The sequence below is a fragment of the Chiloscyllium punctatum genome, chromosome 44 (assembly GCF_047496795.1).
Source record: "Chiloscyllium punctatum isolate Juve2018m chromosome 44, sChiPun1.3, whole genome shotgun sequence".
NCBI classification, from domain to species: Eukaryota; Metazoa; Chordata; class Chondrichthyes; order Orectolobiformes; family Hemiscylliidae; genus Chiloscyllium; species Chiloscyllium punctatum.
The window spans coordinates 18,174,936-18,196,416 of record NC_092782.1 but is presented as its reverse complement, the minus strand read 5'-3'; the positions used below and the strand labels follow the sequence as shown (position 1 = coordinate 18,196,416).

The 21,481-nt window shown below is 45.1% G+C and overlaps 1 protein-coding gene across 1 annotated transcript in view; it reads left to right on the top strand.

Moving 5' to 3' along the window:
- ntn4 (netrin 4) overlaps nucleotides 1-21,481 on the top strand; it is a 53,211-nt gene that overhangs the window by 9,564 nt on the left and 22,166 nt on the right. Inside the window, exon 3 of the mRNA XM_072562388.1 lies at nucleotides 8,837-9,112. Within this exon, the coding sequence (XP_072418489.1) occupies nucleotides 8,837-9,112 (276 nt within the window). The remainder of the gene's footprint in view (nucleotides 1-8,836; nucleotides 9,113-21,481) is intronic.

Sequence of the window (21,481 nt, the reverse complement as noted above, 5' to 3'; positions counted from 1 at the left end):
AATTGAGAAACAAACTTGTAAGGAGATCTCGTCTATGTAAGAATAATAGGGTGGTTATGGTCGGGGATTTTAACTTTCCAGACATAGACTGGGATTGCTATAGTGGTAAGGGTTTAGATGGAGAGGAATTTGTTAAGTGTGTACAAGACAATTTTCTGATTCAGTATGTGGATGTACCTACTAGAGAAGGTGCAAAACTTGACCGACTCTTGGGAAATAAGGCAGGGCAGGTGACTGAGGTATCAATGGGGGAGCACTTTGGGGCCAGCGACCATAATTTCTATTAAATTTAAAATAGTGATGGAAAAGGATAGACCAGATCTAAAAGTTGAAGTTCTAAATTGGAAAAAGGCCAATTTTGGCGGTTTTAGGCAAGAACTTTCAAAAGCTGATTGGGGGCAGATGTTCGCAGGTAAAGGGACGGCTGGAAAATGGGAAGCCTTCAGAAATGAGATAACGAGAATCCAGAGAAAGCATATTCCTGTTCGGGTGAAAGGAAAGGCTGGTAAGTATAGGGAATGCTGGATGACTAAAGATGTTGAGGGTTTGGTTAAGAAAAAGAAGGAAGCATATGTAAAGGTATAGACAGGATAGATCAAGTGAATCCTTAGATTATAAAGGCAGGAGGAGTATACTTAAGAGGGAAATCAGGAGGGCAAAAAGGGGACACGAGATAGCTTTGGCAAATAGAATCAAGGAGAATCCAAAGGGTTTTTTTACAAATACATTCAGGACAAAAGGGTAACTAGGGAGAGAATAGGACCCCTCAAAGATCAGCAAGGCGGCCTTTGTGTGGAGCTGCAGAAAATGGGGGAGATACTAAACGAGTATTTTGCATCAGTATTTACTGTGGAAAAGGACATGGAAGATATAGAATCTAGGGAAATAGATGATGACACCTTGCAAGATGTCCATATTACATAGAAGGAAGTGCTGGATGTCTTGAAACGGGTAAAGGTGGATAAATCCCCAGGACCTGATCAGGTGTACCCCAGAACTCTGTGGGAAGATAGAGAAGTGATTGCTGGGCCTCTTGCTGAGATATTTGTATCATCGATAGTCTCAGGTGAGGTGCCGGAACACTGGGGGTTGGCTAACGTGGTGCCATTGTTTAAGAAGGGTGGTAAGGACACGCCAGAGAACTATAGACCAGTGAGCCTGACATCGGTGGTGGGCAAGTTGTTGGAGGGAATCCTGAGGGACAGGGTGTACATGTATTTGGAAAGGCAAGAACTGATTAGGGTTCGTCAACATGGCTTTGTGCGTGGGAAATCATGTCTCACAAACTTGATTGAGTTTTTTTGAAGAAGTAATCAAGAGGATTGATGAGGCCAGAGCGGTATTTGTGATCTATATGGACTTCAGTAAAGTGATCAACAAGGTTCCCCATGGGAGATTGATTAGCAAGGTTAGATCTCACGGATTATAGGGAGAACTGGCCATTTGGATACAGAACTGACTCAAAGGTAGAAGACAGAGGGTGGTGGTGGAGGGTTGTTTTTCAGACTGGAGGCCTGTGACCAATGGAGTGCCACAAGGATCGGTCGTGGGTCCACTACTTTTTATCATTTACATAAATGATTTGGATGTGAACATAAGAGGTACAGTTAGTAAGTTTGCAGATGACACCAAAATTGGAGGTGTAGTGGACAGCGAAGAAGGTTACCTTGGATTACAACAGCTTCATGACCAAGTGGGCCAATGGGCTGAGAAGTGGCAGCTGAAGTTTAATTTAGATAAATGTGAGGTGCTGCATTTTTGGAAAGTAAATCTTAGCAGGACTTATACACTAATGGTAAGTTCCTAGGGAATGTTGCTGAACAAAGAGATCTTGGAGTATAGGTTCATAGCTCCTTGAAAGTGGAGTCACAGGTAGATAGGATAGTGAAGAAGGTGTTTGGTATGCTTTCCTTTATTGGTCAGGGTATTGAGTACAGGAGTTGGGAGGTCATGTTGTGACTGTACAGGACATTGGTTCGGCCACTTTTGGAATATTGTGTGCAATGCTGGTCTCCTTCCCATCGGAATGATGTTGTGAAACTTGAAAGGGTTCAGAAAAGATTTACAAGGATGTTGCTAGGGTTGGAGGATTTGAGCTATAGGGAGAGGCTGTTTTCCCTGGAACGTTGGAGGTTGAGGGTTGACCTTATAGAGGTTTACAAAATCATGAGGGGCTTGGATAGGATAAGTGGAAAAAGTCTTTTCCCTGGGGTTGAGGAGTTCAGAACTAGAGGAGAGAGGGGAATGATATATAAAAGAGACCGAAGGGGCAACTTTTTCATGCAGAGGGTGGTACGTGTATGGAATGACCTGCCAGAGGATGTGGTGGAGGCTGGTACAATTGCAACATTTAAGAGGCATTTGGATGGGTATATGAATAGGAAGGGTTTGGAGGGATATGGGCCGGGTGCTGGCAGGTGGGACTAGATTGGGTTGGGATATCTGGTCGGCATGGACTGGTTGGACCGAAGTGTCTGTTTCCATGCTGTACATCTCTAAATTACCTTTGATTTTACAGATAGAACCATACAGTGTCAATGAGGATCTGCCTTAGAATATGAGATGTTGTGCAGGATCCAAAGTTATCTCTGTCCATGTTGTAATGTCGGGTTGTTCCATGCAGTAACCCTCTCTTCCTGAAAACATGACAATCTCCAGTGTTTAGCACAGAGCACAGAGGGTTCTGAAGCCAGCTGACATTACTGGTCATTAGTTTACACACATCACTGAAACACCAAACATATGTGTGATTCAAGTTAAAAGATCAAGTGCAAATTCCCAAACCCGTCAAAGAATGAAACTGCTTCAGGGTGTGGGTCATGAAGGGGGAGTGAAGAATTTGAAAAGAATTTTGAACATGTTACTTCATGCACTGTGGTGATTACACACTCCATATACATTTGGACTCTTTTTGACAACATTGGCAAATACATTTATCACACCGAATGACTCATTCCCATGTTGCTGTGGAGACCGGGCTTCCTGAGTTGTTCAGTTTCAAATCAACTCCTGTCAAAGTATCTTACTTGTGGATGCTAAAAAGATGATGTCTGGTCCGCCTTGCCCAGCCCAAGCATATTCTCCATGGGACCTCTAGTCCCATAAGGCCTGAGAACAATGCCTCAGGAGCCTTTAGTGACATAAATACCTCACCTTTTAGATTACTTACTGTGTGGAAACAGGCCCTTCGGCCTAACAAGTCCACACCGACCCACCGAAGCGTAACCCACCCAGACCCATTCCCTTACATTTACCCCTTCACCTAACACTACGGGCAATTTAGCATGGCCAATTCACCTAACTGCATTTTTTTTGGATTTGTGGGAGGAAACCGGAGCACCTGGAGGAAACCCACGCAGACACTGGGAGAATGCGCAAACTCCACACAGAGAGTCGCCTGAGGTGGGAATTGAACCCGTGTCTCTGGCGCTGTGAGGCAGCAGTGCTAGCCGCTGTGCCACCGTGCCGCCCACTGTATGTGGTATGCTCCCAGAGGCACTCCTTCCAGCCCCTACACACCCCCCAGGACACCCAGTTCTCCCACGCCTCACAACTCACATATAATCCGCATTTCCTCCGTCCCCCCAAGAATTTCCACATTGATAGAATCCTGCTAATCCTCCCACTCCCTGCTACTCCTTCCCATCTTCTTCCTTATTTCATCCTGTATAGCTGACACCTTCATAGTGGGGGGGGGTATGTTATTCAACTACATGCGGCATCACACCTAGGCCCAAACCTGCGACATTTTCCAGCAGAGTGTTAGTTGAATGGCAGTCAGCTGTGCAAATGAGCCAGGAATGAGAGAGGAGTTGGACATTTGGCCCCTGAAGCCTATTTTGATGTCCAGTTTTGATCACAACTGTCCTGCCACTGAATTTTCTTTCGCTGTCTGAACTGCGTGCTCCTTATCATTCTCTTACCAACCCTGAATCACAAAATTGTTATGGTTCAGGAGAATTGCTAAATGGGCATCACGTCTTGATCTCACTCTTCTGCCTAGCTTCTGTAAGCCTCTCTATAAGACTCAATTTAACCTGCCTCCATCAGATCCCTGTGTGAAGCAAGTTTTACTTCTCACATCACCTTGCTTCTTTCACAAATTGCTTTAAATCTGCGCCCTCTCTTTCTTGATCCTTTTATGAGCAGGAGAGATTTCCCAGTATCTGCTCTGTCGAGAGCCCTTTACCCAAAACCTCTATCCAATCACCTCTCAGCCTTCTTCTGTCCATGAGAACAGTCCTATCTCCTTCAATCCATCCTCAGAATTGAAGTTTCTCATGCCTGGGACCATTCTTGTGAATCCTTTCTGCAATCTCTCTGATGCATTCATGTCTATGTTTTAATTTTCATCACCTTCCCACTAGTAGGTGCTGCATAGATCACACTGAGCAATTGATTGAGCCCTTCTTGTTCCCAAGCTCTAGCCAAATTGATTCTGTCCTTTGGAACCCTCTGAGACATTGGGGCACAGGCAATGCATCCAGATTTCCACTCCCCTTTATTTGTACACAGCAGTGTTTCCTGCTTTCAGCTCAGAATGACCTGGCTGCAATGGTCCCATTGTTCAGGACTGTCCAACCGGGGGAACTCATTTTCTTCCATCTGGCCTGTAATAATTTCACACAACTCTTTATCACCCCGTAATGCTATACCTTTGAGCCCTTGGGCAGGTTGTATCATCCTATATTGTGATTTAACCATTCCTTTAATTCATTAATTGGATGTGGGCAGGGACACCATTTATTACCCTCCCTAACTGTCCAGAAGGCAGTCACAAGTCAACAACTTGCAGTGGGTTTAGAGTCACATACAGGCCAAATTGAGTAAGGACAGCAGATTTCCTCCCTTAAAGGGAATGAGTTTTTACAACAATTGACATCATCTCAATTGGACCAGCTTTTAAATTCCAGATTACATTGAATTCAAATTGTGCCACCTGCTGTGGTGGGATTTTAACCCACGTTTCCAGAATATTAGCCTGGATTACTAATCCTGTGACATTATCACTACACCATCGCCCCAGTGTCTTTCTGTGCCCCAGAGCTGCGCACACTTATAAACTTGGGCACATCTGAGCAGGATTCGCACAATGGAAATACGGCGATCACAAAGCTGTATTTATATAGCATTTGTCATAACCTCTTGTACAGCCAGTTCAGTACCTGAGCAGCATTGTCACTGTTGGAAATGGATTTGCCAACTTGTGCATATGATTAACAGAGTGTGATAATGGCCAGGCAATCCATTTTAGATGTGAGGTTTAAAATTTGATAGGTCACTGTGGAGTAGCCCCCTACCATCCCTTCCCCAACTCTTGGTCAGATATCTTACTCCCTCAATAGCATCTACCCTTTAGACTCAAATCTCAGATGTAAGGTTCGTCCTGAGAGGCGAAAATGGTACCACTGAGCCATAGCTGTCTCTTTAAGCCAGAGTTTGGAGGGATTTTGTTCTTGGATGAAGCCTCACAAGTAAACATTTTCACAATCAAGTTTACAACACCCTAAACAGGAAACACTTTCAATCACAAAAATGGCACTCCTATCTGCACATCTTTTTCCTTTTTTCCAATTTTATTTCTAAGTTCACTGGCATTAATTAAGATCAGGTTGCAGAATCTTACAGCACAGAGGGAGGCTGTTCAGCCCGTTGTGTCTGCGGCTGCTACTGAAGGAGCTATTGACAGGTCACTCATTCACCTACTCTTGCCGAATAGTTCTGCATTTTCTGCTCCCATTCAAATATTTATCCAATTCCCTGAAGAAAATTACCATCAAACGTGCGTCAGACACTGCATTCCAGATTCTAACACATTTCCTGTTTGGTCTGGAAGAAATTATCTTCAATCAGTATCCTCTTGTTTTGACGCTTTCCCCCTGGTTTCTCGTGAACACTCAGACCCAAAATCCTTGGTAAATTTGAACATTCCTCCTCTTATGTCCTGTGACAGTTTCTCCAGTCTCTGCACATTACTGGTGGCTGCAGAGTCTTTCAAATCCTCAAATATTTTCAAGGCAGAGGTGTGTTCTTCATTGCCAAGGGGATGGAAGATTATCAGGAATGTGCAGAATAGAGCTGAGATTCAAATCATAACAGCCGTGGTCTTATTGAATGGTGGACCAGGTTCAAAGGGCCTACTCATTCCTTATTCATATGTTTGTATGAACACTAGGCCCCCATTCTAGTAAATCAATCGCCAAGATCTTGGCTTTCTTGTGCAGCCTCAAACTCTAAAACGTGCCAAGCATGATTGGTCTGTACAGTGCTGGACTCAAACCAATGCTGTGGAGATTGCAGGAGGACTCAACAGGCCACGATTGCACTGTTTAGATTACAGTAGTGCTGGAAAAGCACTCTAGTCTAGACTCTGATCTCCAGCATCTGCAGTCCTCACTTCTGCCTTGATTGCACTGTGCCCATTGTGGAACAGCATGGACAATCCAAAACTGGCTCATTCTCCCCAGGTCACCCCGATAGATTGTATTGATCAATCTTCCATTGGCAAGACTCCCTGCAGGAGAAAGTGAGGAGAAAGTCAAAAAGTGTGGTGCTGGTCAGGCAGCATCCGAAGGAGCAAGAGGGTCAAAGTTTAGAGCATGAGCTCTTCATCAGGAATGTGGGGGAGGCCCAGGGGGCTGAGAGATAAATGGGAGCAGGGTGGGGCTGGGGGCAAGGTAGCTGGAAATGTGACAGGTAGATGGAGGTGGGGGGGTGGGTGATGGTGATAGATCAGAGTGGATAGGTGGGAAGGAAGATGGACAGGTAGGACAGTTCAAAAGGGTGGAGTTGAGTTGGAGGGTTGGATCTGGGATAAGATGGGGGGAGGGGAAATGAGGAAACTGGTGAAATCAACATTGATCCCGTGTGTTTGGAGGGTCCCAAGGCAGAAGATGAGGCGTCCTTCCTCCGTGCATCAGCTAGAATCTGGTGGTGGAGGAGGCCCAGGTCTTTCATGTCCTTTGGAGGAGTGGGAGGGGGAATTGAAGTGTTTGGCCACAGGGCGGTGGGGTTGTTTAGTGTGTGTGTGTGTGTGTGTGTCTCAGAGACATTCTCTGAAACATTCTGCAAGTTCACCCTCCAACTCGCCACTGCCCTCTTGAACTGTCCTACCTGTCCATCTTCCTTCCCACCTATCCGCTCCACCTCTGCTCTGACCTATCACTATCACCCCCGACTTTCATCTACCAATCACAGTCCCAGCTCCCCCCCCCCCCCGCTTCCGTTTGGCAGTCCGCTCCATTGAGCCTCTCCCACATTTCTGATGAAGAGCTTATGCTCAAAATGAAGACCCACTGCAGTCACCAGGGAAATGGGGTCAGAGGGCAGGATCATTTGACCTGTTCAACCCCTGTTTCAATGTCAGGTTGTATCTTATTTTTGTAATAAATCCCTGTAACTGCATTGATAATGGTACTGCCTAAGTGAGTGTGTGGCACTGTAAATACATGCTTTTGCCCATAGTGAGCCCTGCAGACCAATAGTGGTCTAGATGCAGTGGATCGACGAGGCTGTTGCGAGACAGAAGTGTGACATATCGTGATAGCAGATCTCCTGCCAGAAGTAGCCACGAGCAGGACAGGACAGGACAGGCACTCGTGTACATTATGAAAGGAGATCCTGAAATTTGTAATGATGTGTTGACAGAAAGCGTGCGTAGAAAGTTTTAAATGCGTTATTGATATGACACATGCCGTTCCAATCTGTATAATGATCTAATATCTGTCACTTGAGGCAATATCTAACGTCTAATTTAAAACTCTCTGTTGCTTTCATTCCTTAAGCAGCAATTAAACAGCTTGAGTAAATCTTACACTTAAAAGAATGGATAAGCGTAGGAATGTATAAGCCTGTGATCTGACTGGAGGATTTATCTCCTAATCAAGTCTTGATGCATATGCATATTCATTAGTTGCCATAAAGTCTTTACGATAGCAGAATGGGAAGCCATTCAGCCTGTTGAATCCATGTTGGCTCTTTGCAGAAAAATGCAGTCAGTTTCTACACTAACTGCATAGCCTTCATGTTCATTTTTTAAAATTATTTCCCTTGACTGCCTGTTTAGTTTCCTTTGAAAGCATTGATAGTGTCCATCCTCTTGGCCAGAGAGATCTAGATTGTTCCTTCTCACAATGTAAAATAGATCCTCCACAGTGCCGCCCCATAGGCCTCACTCAAACCAGTCAGCAAACTTTCTTTCTCTACCTCACAAACATTGTCAGAAGTCACACAACCATAGTCCAACAGGCTTATTTGAAATCATAAGCTTTTGGAGCACTGCCCCTTCGTCAGGTGACTTCACTCTGAAAGCTTATGATTTCAAATAAACCTGTTGGACTATAATGTGGTGTCATGTGACTTCTGACCTTGTCCACCCCAGTCCCACACTGGCTCCATGTCATCGCAAACATTGAATTACTACTCTTAGATGTCAGTTCAAATTGACACATCATTTTCTGTTTTGTTTCCTCCATCATCTTCTCCCTTCTCACTCACAGCACTCCAGGCTCTGTGCCAATAGGGGTATTGGTTCCTGTCTGATTGAAAGTTCACTTGTGCAATCCTGAAGCTTTGGAGGGCTCTAGCTCAAAAGGCAGTGGAAGCAGAACTTTGAGTAATTATAAAGTAGAGGTGGGTGGATTCTTGATAACTTTTCACCCCCTTGCTTATCAGAGGTAGACAGGAAAATGAAGTAATCAGATACGCATGATCTGACTGAATTGTGAGGCAGACTTGAGGGGCTGAGTGGCCTACTTTATATGTTTGTAGGTTTAGAAATGAGCCTGATTTCAGTTCCTGTTGTCTGATTATTCTTGTGTTTCTCATTGTCCAACAGGTTATATTCCGTGTTCTCTCCCCTCCGCACTCTTTGGAAGACCCTTACAGCATACAAGCCCAGGAGCTGTTGAAAGTCACCAACATCCGAGTGCGTCTTCTCAAACGGCAGTCATGCCCCTGTCCAAGCCTGGCAGCCAGCCTCAAACCCCAGCGGTTTGCACACTACGCAATCTATGACTTTATTGCAATGGGGAGCTGCTTCTGTAATGGCCACGCTGAGGAGTGTGGGCCCACCGAGAGTTTCAGGCCAGCAAGGGGCAACTTTCAGACCGTGGTACGTGTAATCACTATTTCCCTGCAGGAGAGAGGCTGCTAATAGGAGCTGTGCCTTGTGAAATAGAATCACTTCTCGCAGGCTTTGATTTCTGTTAAGAGAAAGAATTTACATTTTCTATAACTCGGCCCAAGTTCTTAGGACATCTTGAAGCACTTTAAAGAATCATGTTACTTTGATGTCGAAGTATTTACAGCACAGACCCAGCCCCATGCAGCCACTCTCACTATGTTTCTACTCCCCGTGAGCTTTCTCCCACCTCCCTTTCTTCAAACCCGTCAACATTGCCTTCTATTTCTTTTTCCCTCCTATCTTTTATCCAGTTTCCAGTTCTCTGCTATTCACATCAATTACTCCATAATAGCAGTAGATTTCTCACTGCTGCCCAGAAAAAAATTACTTCGTCAGAGTTGTCTGATAGGTGCTAAAACATATATCTTATATTTGGCCCCTAATTCTGATTGTGAACTTAAGAACTAGGCCATTTAGCCCACTGCCATTTCACACCATCATGGCTGATTTCAGCTTGGCCTCAATTCCATTTTCCTGCTGCTCCCCATTAACCCATCAACCCATTAATAATTTAAAAATCTGTCTATTTCCCCCTCAAATGTATACTGTGTCCTGGTGTCCATCACACTCTTGAGAAGTGAGTTGATGATTATTTGGAGAAAAGTAATTGCTCCTCGTCTGTGTTTGAAATCTGCCCATCCCCTTTAGCCTAAAACTGACTCCAGTGGGAATCTCTTCTCTGCACCTGCCTTCTTAAACTGTTCAAGATGTTTGTGGTGCTACAGGGGTAGTGTCTGGGTTTGAAATTCCAGGTTCAAGTCCTACCTGAGGACTTATTGGTGATGGGTGATTATTATTGATGGGGTCAAGGAGCCAATAATCAGCCTAGGAATCCTTTTCCACTTACTCCCCAGAGAGAATATGTTGACATGCTTAAAATCAATCTTGACCCCCTTCTCCGAGAGGAAAACATTCCAGTGTTTGTCTTAAATGACACCTCTCAGTTCCAGCTCTGCCCCTTGAAAACTCCTGTGTGCTTAGACAATTTGCATGCAGCATTGATCCCAAACTGAGCTGGTGATCAACTTGGAGCTGTTAGGTGACAGAGGAACCAGAGAATCTTTGTGGTACAGATCGAGGCTATTTGGTCCATTGAGGTTTGCACTGACCCTTTGAAGAGCATCCTTCCAAGACCCACACTATTCCAATAACTCTGCATTTTCTTTCCGTGGCTAATCCACCTAGCCTGCACATCTCTGGGCACCTGGGGCAATTTCACATGGCCAGTCCACCTAACCTGCGCATCTTTGGACTGTGGGAGGAAACTGGAGCACACTGACATGAGGAGAAAGTGCAAACTCTACACAGACAGACACCCAATGGTGGGATTGAACCCAGGTCCCTGGCACTGTGAGGCAGCAGTGCTAACCACTGAGCCACCATGCCACCCTGTTGGCCAGTACTCTCTACATCAACTGACTCTGATAGTAATGCTTAGACAGGACCTTCATCAGACTCCAAGTCACTCCCCCAAAGGCTGACATATATTGCAATGCACTCCTCCCTCAGCACTGAGATTGCACGATCCAGTTTTCTTTTTAAAGTTTACCTTTTAGAGGGATGGCAGCGAAGGCAGTGCAATGTTCCTTTTGCAAGATGTTTGAGGTGAGGGAAGCCATTAGCGTCCCTGCTGATTACACTTGCGGGAAGTGCACCCATCTCCAGCTCCTCCAAGACCATGTTAGGGAACTGGAGCTGGAGTTGGATAAACTACTGATCATTCGGGAGGCAGAGGTGGTCATAGATCAGAGCTTTAGGGAAGTAGTTACTCCGAAAGTTATAGACAGATGGGTGACAGTGAGGGGGACTGGGAGGAAGCAGCCAGTGCAGGGACCCCCTGCGGTCGTTCCCCTCAATAACAAGTATACCGTTTTGGATACTTGTGGGGAGGATGACTTACCAGGGGTAAGCAGCGAGGTTCAGGCCTCTGGCACGGAGCCTGTCCCCGTTGCTCAGAAGGGATGGGTGGAGAAAGGTAGAGCGATAGTTATTGGGGACTCAAAGTGAGGGGCACAGATAGGCGGTTTTGCGGGGGCGACAGAGACTCATGTTTGGTATGTTGCCTCCCAGGTGCAAGGGTACGTGATGTCTCTGATCGTGTTTTCCGGGTCCTTAAGGGGGAGGGGGAGCAGCCCCAGGTCGTGGTCCACATTGGCGCCAACGACATAGGTAGGAAGAGGGGTGAGGATGTTAGACAGGCTTTCAGGGAGCTAGGTTGGAAGCTCAGAGCTAGAACGAAAAGAGTCGTTGTCTCTGGTTTGTTACCCGTGCCACGTGATAGAGAGTCGAGGAATAGGGAGAGAGAAGAGTTAAATGCGTGGCTACAGGGATGGTACAGGAGGGAGGGATTCCGGTTTCTGGACAACTGGGGTTCTTTCTGGGGAAGGTGGGACCTCTATAAACAGGATGGTCTCCACCTGAACCTGAGGGGCACCAGTATCCTTGGGGGGAGGTTTGCTAGTGCTCTTTGGGAGGGTTTAAACTAACTCTGCAGGGGCATGGGAACCTGGACTGTAGCTTTAGGGTACAGGACCTTGAGTGTAGGGAGGTTAGGAACAAGGCATCGATCTCAAAGGAGGGTGCCGGTAAACGGGAAGGTGGCTTGAAGTGTGTATAGTTCAATGCCAGAAGTATAAGAAATAAGGTAGGTGAACTTGCAGCGTGGGTTGGTACGTGGGACTTCGATGTTGTGGCCATTACAGAGACGTGGGTAGAACAGGGACAGGAATGGCTATTGCAGGTTCCAGGGTTTAAATGTTTTAGTAGGGTCATTGGTGGGGGTAAAAGAGGGGGAGGTGTGGCATTGCTTGCCAAGGATAGTATTACAGTGGTGGAAAGGACGATGGAGGAAGACTTGCCATCTGAGGTAGTTTGGGCTGAGGTTAGAAATAGGAAAGGTGAGGTCACCCTGTTAGGAGTTTTCTACAGGCCTCCTAATAGGCCGAGAGATGTAGAGGAAAGTATTGCAAGGATGATTCAGGAGAAGAGTGAAAGTAGTAGGGTGGTTGTTATGGGGTCTTTAACTTCCCAGATATTGACTGGGAAAGCTATAGCTCTGGTTCGTTAGATGGGTCGGTGTTTGTCCAATGTGTGCAGGAGGGTTTCCTGACACAATATGTAGACAGGCCAACAAGACGTGAGGCCATACTGGATTTGGTTATAGGTAATGAACCAGGCCAGGTGTTAGACTTGGAGGTAGGTGAGCACTTCGGGGACAGTGACCACAACTCGGTGACTTTTACTCTAGTGATGGAGAGGGATAAGTATGCACTGCAGGGCAGGAGTTATAGCTGGGGGCAGGGAAATTATGATGCGGTGAGGCATGACTTAGGATGCATGGATTGGAAAAATAGGCTTCAAGGGAAGGACACAAATGATATGTGGAGCTTGTTCAAGGAGCAGCTATTGGGTGTCCTTGATAAGTATGTACCAGTCAGGCAGGGAGGAAAGGGTCTTGTGAGGGAGCTGTGGTTTAATAAGGAATTGGAATCCCTTGTGAAAGGGAAGAGGGCGGCCTATGTAAAGATGAGGCGTGAAGGTTCAGTTGGGGCGATTGAGAGTTATAAGGTAGCCAGGAAGGATCTGAAGAGAGAGCTAAGAGCAGCGAGAAGGGGACATGAAAAGTCCTTGGTTGGTAGGATTAGGGAAAACCCAAAGGCTTTCTATAGGTATGTCAGGAAGAAAAGGATGACTAGGGTAGGTATCGGTCCAGTCAAGGATAGTAGTGGGAAGTTGTGCGTGGAGGCAGAGGAGATTGGAGAGACACTAAATCAATACTTTTTGTCAGTATTCACTCAGGAACAGGACATTGTTGCTGATGTGAATATTGAGTCACAAGTGATTAGAATGGATGGCTTTGAGGTATGTAGGGAAGAGGTCCGGGGAATACTGGAAAGGGTGAAAATAGATAAGTCCCCTGGGCCTGATGGCATTTATCCTAGGATCCTCTGGGAAGCTAGGGAGGAGATAGCGGAGCCATTGGCCTTGATTTTTATGTCGCCGTTGTCTACAGGAATAGTGCCAGAAGACTGGAGGATAGCGAATGTGGTCCCCTTGTTCAAGAAGGGGAGTAGGGACAGCCCTAGTAACTATAGGCCAGTGAGTCTCACTTCTGTTGTGGGCAAAGTCTTAGAGAGAATTGTAAAGGATAGGATTTATGAACATCTGGATAGGAATAATGTGATCAAGGATAGTCAGCATGGTTTTGTGAAGGGCAGGTCGTGCCTCACAAACCTTATTGAGTTCTTTGAGAAGTGGACGAGGGTAAAGCGGTAGATGTGGTGTATATGGATTTTAGCAAGACATTCGATAAGGTACCCCATGGTAAGCTACTGCAAAAATTACGGAGGTATGGCATTGAGGGTGCATTACAGGTTTGGATTAGGAATTGGCTGGCTGGAAGGAGACAGAGGGTAGTAGTTGATGGTAAAGGTTCATCTTGGAGTGCAGTTACTAGCGGTGTTCCACAAGGATCTGTTTTGGGACCATTGCTGTTTGTCATTTTTATAAATGACCTGGAGGAGGGGCTTGAAGGCTGGGTGAGCAAGTTTGTGGATGATATGAAAGTCGGGTGGAGTGGTGGACAGCAAAGAAGGATGTGGCAGGTTACAGCGGGATATAGATAAGTTGCAGAGCTGGGTAGAAAGGTGGCAAATGGAGTTCAATGTAGCTAAGTGTGAAGTCATTCACTTTGGTAGGAGTAACAAGAAGATGGATTACTGGGCTAATGGTAGGCTACTTGATAGTGTGGATGAGCAGAGGGATCTTGGTGTCCATGTACACAGATCTCTGAAAGTTGCCACCCAGATAAGTAGTGCTGTGAAGAAGGCATATGGCGTACTGGGCTTTATTGGTAGAGGAATTGAGTTCCGGAGTCCTGAGGTCATGTTGCAGTTGTATAAGACTCTGGTGCGGCCTTATCTGGAGTATTGTGTACAGTTTTGGTCGCCATACTATAGGAAGGATGTGGAGGCATTGGAACAGGTGCAGAGGAGGTTTACCAGGATGTTGCCTGCCATGGTAGGAAGATCGTATGAGGAAAGGCTGAGGCACTTGGGACTTTTCTCATTGGAGAAAAGAAGGTTTAGGGGAGATTTGATAGAGGTGTACAAGATGATTAGGGGTTTTAGATAGGGTTGACAGAGAGAACCTTTTTCTGCGTATGGAGTCAGCTGTTACTAAGGGACACAGCTTTAAATTAAGGGGTGGTAGGTATAGGACAGATGTTAGGGGTAGATTCTTTACTCAGCGGGTTGTGAGTTCATGGAATTCCCTGCCAGTATCAGTGGTGGACTCTCCCTCTTTATGGTCATTCAAGCGGGCATTGGATAAGCATATGGAGGTTATTGGGCTAGTGTAGGTTAGGTAGGCTTCGGTCGGCGCAACATCGAGGGCCGAAGGGCCTGTACTGCGCTGTATTTTTCTATGTTCTATGTTCTATTAGAGCAGTAATCACTCTCTCTCCAACATTGACATCTGTATGTACATATAACGAACTACCTGTACTGAGAAAAGTCTTCACTGCTCATTATTTCCCAAAAGCTTCCAGTTAAAAACCTGCACTTGCAGAAGTTAATCATTTCAAGTCTTGCATTTCAATCAGAGTTTTTGGTTACTTGTCGAATACTTCTTTTCTGAAATTCCATCTGACACCCACCCTCAGTCACTACCACTCACTAACGGATAGTAGAAAGACTCCCCTGTCACCTCAGACCCCTCCTCCATGACTGGATCCTGGCTCGGTCAAGAGGAAATGGGTCAGTATGTTTCCTCCTTCCTAACGGGGACAGTATGAGATCTCTGCAGTCAGCTCTACACTGGATAGTTTAACATGAGTTTTGAAAACACAGATGGCTCAAGATCATAAAGCAGGTACTCTTTGTTCCACTAACATAAGGGCATTACAAACATGAAGGGAAATTGAGGTTAAACAAGACAGACACCGCAATTACATGGAATTCCCTGGTTGAGAATTTTTCTTGTCTGTTGATCCTTCTCCCCGTAAGATCTACTTCCCCCAAAGACAGTCTTTCCTCCAGAGACGTTCTATTCACTTGCTCCAGCTGCCCTGCTCAGAATCCTTCCTCACTATCTCCAACTGCTGTGGAGCTCCCAACACAACTGCTCAAGCTGTCCTGCTCGTTGCTGTCTGTCACCATCCATCATCACCTGTTGCGGCTGATCCCAATACAACTGCTTGGGCCACACTGCTCAGTGCCATCCCTCACATTAGTGGCGGCTCCTGCAGGTTCCATGACAATAGCAAAGAGGCCCCTCTCTGTCTGTATGGTTGGCAGGTGTGGGTGGGTCCATGAAGGGCTCATGGAACAGGTGCTCTGCTGTGTAAGGAGACTCCAAAGTATTGGACAGAACAACTGCTAGATCTGCTTTTCCACAAACAGGGTAATGCTGAAAAGACAAGGAAAATAGATCATTTGATACCTCCTGTCTCTCAAAAAAACAAGCACAAAGTGCAATCAGGAGTCAGGAGGTGAGTTACTGTCTGCAGTATCCCTGACCTCTGATCTGCTCTTGTAGCCACTGTGTTTAAATGGTGAATCCAGTTCCGTTTGTGGTCATTGGTAACCCCAAGATGTTGATAGACGTGGATTCAGTGATGGTAACATGATTGAAATAAGTGACAGTGGTTAGATTCAGGTTCAAGGCCTACCTGAGGACTTGTTGATGATGGATGATTGTTCATGATGAGGTTCAAGAAGCCAATAATCAGCCCAGGAATCCTTTTCTACCTACTGCCCAGAAAGAGTATGTTGATGTTGGGTATGGTCATTCTCTGTGACGTAGACATTTCCTGCCCCTATCAGGGCCAGCCTGAATGTTGTCCAACACCTCCGCTTACATTTACTAAATATGGAGCTCGCCTTTCTAAGGCAGCCACCGGCATCATCATTCATTGTCCCACTCTGGCAGCAAGAGCTAGTAAATAAATCCATCCTGACCTTGGCCATTATTGTAAACATTGTGACTGGTGCTTTGTTGGCTGTGAGGTAATTCAGGATATTCTGCCTTCCAGCCAATGGGGTGCTTTTACTGGAGGAGATGTGACAGCCAGTTTGCACACAGCAAGATCCCATACTAGCAATGTAGCCATAAGTGATATGGGCTGATAGATAAATAAGGCACTGGAGAGAAGGCTCCTGCTCACTCTGGACAGCAGCTGGCCTCTGTAGGAATGGTCTGACTATAAAACAGTGTTCCATATTGACTGAGTAATTGTGGAATGAGTAATCCATGGCAAGAAGGGAAAGCTGGGAGACAGCAGGAAGCATGTATTATTCCCTCGAATAACATTTTGAGTTAAATGGCTACACTCTTCCTGTAAAGTTTAAGATCCTTAATCGGCTTATAGGATTAACCTCACTTCTCTTGACATGTAAGGGATCAGATTTTATGTTTGTAACAAGGTTTGTTATTTAGCTTTTGCTTTAAAGAGGCTGGGAGCTGTTTAGAATAAACTCAATTATATTTTACAAAGTGCGGGGAAGATAATAATAACACTGTGTTGGTGAGATTAACTCTTTACCACCAGTAGCTAACAAGTCAAAAATCAAAGGGTTTTTAATCTGAAGAAAGGGGAAGCATGAAAACAGTGGCAATTACAGGTTTTAGAAGGTTTGTGATATCCTGCCCACACCACGGGCAAAAGGATTTGTGAATTGACCCTTTCCACTTGGTTGCATCCTGCTATGTACTGTGCAGGTAAAAGGTATTTGTGGAAGGTCATAAACTAAGACTGTCAGAGAGGAGGACCCTCTAGACTGCACTCGCCACCAACCCCCTCAACCCATAACCATCAGTTGCTAGTAACATCAGTTGTGGTCTAAGAGCAGAAGACAAGGATAATTCTTTTGTTCCTCATTTAATGTACAGACGATTGTGATTGAGTACTGTCAACAGGAATGAAGTTTTAGGTAGAATATTGAGTGATTGTAAACCTCCTGACAGAAAAGGATTAAAACGAGGGCTCAATCAAAATGGCAACAAATGACTCCATGCCCCTTCATCTGAATCTTCAATCTTTGATATCACAGACAGTAGATGGGAACCGCAGTTATACTGATGGGAGTGTGAACATGGAAGTACAGTCTGACAGGTACATATCAACTCCAGGTTACTGAAGGAGCCAACCACTCTGACTCTGCAAAACACAAGGAGATGGTAAAACTGCCTGCTGGTGCGGATCACCCGCAGATACTACTCAGAGGGCTACTATTCAAGAGCTGGGCCTTCATAGTCATGCCACCTTCCAATGCTATGTACAGCATCTGTGACAAACAGCTAGTAGGGCTCCTCGTAGCTATCACCATTACACCGATTGCTTATATAAAAACAGAAGAGCCAGGAGCAGCAGTAGGCCATCTGGCTCCTTGAGCCCACTCCACCATTCAATAAGATCATGGCTGATTTTTTCATGGCCTCCACTCCACTTACCTGCCCTCTCACCATAACTCTTAATTCTTTTATTGTTGAAAAAATTACCTTTCTTAGTTTTAAGAACATTCAATGAGGAAACCTCAACTGCTTCACTGGGCAGGGAATTCCACAGATTCACAACCCTCCAGGTGAAGTAGTTCCTTCTAAATTCAGTCCTAAATCTGCTTCCCCTAATTTTGAGGTTATGCCCCCTTGTTCTAGTCTCACCTACCAGTGGAAACATCCTATCTATTTCTATTTTATCTATTTCTTTCAGAATTTTATATGTTTCTATAAGACTCCCCCTTCATTCTTCTAAATTCCATTGAATATAATCCCAGTCTACTCAGTCTCTCCTCATAAGCCGACCCTCTCAATTCCGGAATCAACCTAGTAAACCTCCTCTACACCCTCTCTAGTGCCAACACATCCTTTCTCAAGTAAGGAGACCAAAGCTGCACACAGTACGCCAGGTGTAGCCTCACCAGTACCCTGTACAGTTGCAACATAACCTCCCTGCTTTTAAACCCCAGCAATGAAGGACAAAACTCCATTTGCTTTCTTAATTACCTGTTGTACCTGCAGACCAACCTTCTGTGATTCATGCACAAGGACACCCAGGTCCCTCTGCACAGCAGCATGCTGCAATTTCTTATCATTCAAGTAATCATCCTTTTTCCTGTTATTCCTACCAAAATGGATGACTTCACATTTATTAACATTGTACTCCATCTGCCAGACCTTTGCCCACTCACTTAAACTATCTATGTCCCTTTGCAAACTTTCACAGTCCTCTGCACACTTTGCTTGGCCACTCATCTTAGTGTCATCTACAAACTTTGACACACAACGTGTGGTCCCCAACTCCAAATCATCTCTGTAAATTGTGAATAATTGTGGTCCCAACACTGATCCCTAAGGCACACCACTAGTCATTGATTGCCAACCAGAATAGCACGCATCTATCCCCACTCTTTGCTTTCTGTTAGTTAACTAATCCTCCATTCAATACCTTACCCATAGTGTCATGCAGCAGCAGCCTTTTGCGTGACACCCCTTGATGAATGCCTGTGGAGATCTAGATACACCATATCAATAGGTCCCCAATGTCTGCTGTGCTCCTAATGTCTTCATAGAATTCCAGTAGATTAGTTAAACCTTTCATGAACCCCCCCCATGCTGCCTCTGCCTAATGGGGCAATTTCTATCTCGATGTCTTGCTATTTCTTCTTAGATAATAGATTCAAGCATTTTCCCACTACAGAAGTTAAGATAACTGGACTATAATTCCCCATCTTTTGTCTACCTCCCTACTTAAGGAGCGGCGCCACATTTGCTGTTTTCCAATCTGCTGGAACTGTCTCAGAGTCGAGCGAACTTTGGGAAATTACCACAAGTGCATTTGCTATTTCTCCTGCCAACTCTTTTAGTACCTTGGGACGCATTCCATCAGGGTCAGGAGATTTGTCTACCTTTAGCTCCATTAGCTAACTCTCTTTCGTGATAATGATTGTTTCCAGGTCCTCATCTACTTTAGTCTCCTTGTCGATTATTGACATGTTATTCGTGTCTCCTCTGGGAAGACCAACACAAAATACCTGTTCAATATCTCTGCTATTTCCTCATATTTCCATTACTAAATCCCCCTTCATATACTGTAGAGGACCAATGTTTACCTTAGCCACTCTTTTTCATTTATAGAAATTTTTGCTATCCGTCTTTATATTCTGAGCTAGTTTACTCTCTTAATCTCTCTTTTCTGTTTGGCTTTTTTGTGGCTTTCTGTTGACCTTTAAAGTTATTCCAATCTTCTAGTTTCCCATTGGTCTTTGTGTGCCTTCTTTTTCAATGTGATAGCCTTCCTTATTTCCTGAGACACCAATGGCAGATAATCCCTCTTCCTACTGTTCTTCCTTTTCACTGGTATGTAGTTTCGCTGAATTCTAAATTCATACTGTGATTGCTCCTTTCAAGAGGATCCCTAACAATGAAATCATTTTATTATCCTGTCTCATTACACAGGACCAGATCTAGGATAGCTTCTTTCCTCGTCGGTTCCATTACATAATGTTCAAGAAAATTATCACGGATACACTCAACAAATTCTTCCTCAAGGCTACCCTGACCAACCTGGTTCAACCAATTGACATGTAGATTAAAATTCCCCATGGTAATTGCTGTACCATTTCTACAGGCATTAGTTATTTCTTTGCTTATTGCCTGCCCCAACATGATATTATTTGGTGGCCTGTAGATGACACTATCAGTAAGTTTTTCTTCTTAGAATCTCCAATTCCCACCCAAATGGATTCAACCTTCTCCATTGGACCTATATCATCTCTCACCACCGCCCTAATGTCATCCTTAAATATCAGAGCTACACCACCTCCCTCACCTTGCTGTCTGTCCTTCCAAATAGTCTGATACCCCTGGATATTTAACTCCTAGTTGTGACCATCCTGCAACCATACCTCTGTAATGGCTACTAAATCATACTCATTCGTGATGATTTGTGCCGTTAACGCATTTACCTTGTTTTGAATGCTACGAGCATTCAGGTAAAGTGCCTTTACGCTAGTTTTTATACCCTCTTTATGGATTCTAACATCTCCAATAATAATATCTCCTGAATTATCCTGAATTACCCCTGCACATCTGCTAACCTGCTGCTTTCCTTTCTATTTACCATCATACTTCCTGTCGTTTTCCCCTTCCTTTCCCCAATTCACTAGTTTAAAATCCTAATGACCACCCTATTTATCCTTTTCGCTAGAACACTGTTTCCAAATTGGTTCAGGTGGAGAGTGTCCCATCGACACAGATCCCTCCTGTTCCAAAACTGATGCCAATGCCCCATGAAATGGAACCCCTCTTTCCCACACCACTCCTTTCATCACATGTTTACTTGCCTAATTTTCTTATCCCTAAGCCAATTTTCATGTGGCTTGGGTAGTAATCCAGAGATTAAAACCCTTGAGGACCCATTCCTTAACTTCGTTCCTAATGGTTGTTAATCCCCAAACAGGTCCTCCTTCCTTGTCTATGTTGCTTGCCCCAGCGTGGACCACAACAACTGGACCCTCCCCCTCCTTCTCCAATATCCTTTCAAGCTGGTCAGAGATGTCCTGCATTCTGGCACTGAGCAGACAACACACCATGTGGGACTCTTTATCCTGCTTACAAGGGATACTATCTATCCCTCTAATTATAGAATCTCCAACAACTACCACTTGATGTTTTGATTCCACTCCCTCCCCCCTCCCCTGAAGGCCTCCTGTACCATAGTGTCGTGGTCAGCTGGCTCATCCTCCCTGCGGCTCTGTTCCTCATCCAAACAGGGAGCAAGGACCTCGTACCTGTTGGGCAAGGTCAAGAGCTGTTCTGCCTGGATCCCTCTACCGGACTCACTTGCAATCACACTCTGCTGTCCCTGGCCACTGTCTGAATTTGTGATACTTAATGTACCAGGTGTGACTGCCTCCTGAAACAAAACATCCAGGTCCTTTTCCCCCTCCCGGATGTGCCGCAATGTTTGAAGCTCAGTTTCCCTCTCCTGAACTCTGAGCCAGAGTTCCTCGAGCAACCAACACTTGCTGCAGATGTGGTAACTGCAGTTCACAATGGGATTAGCTAGCATCTACCTCCTGCAGTTACAGCACAACACCTGCCCAGCATTCTCTATTTCTTTCCCCCCTGAACTAAGGAGATTCTAAATTTGAATATTTTCTTTTCTTTTTTCCCTTTAACCCCACACAACTGCCTAACTGCAGTAGAGCTTATATTTTCTTCAGCACCCATGTCATGTGTGTAGGTGTGAGCCACAGTAAAAGACAACAGGTGTACAAATCTTTATTCAGTTTCCAC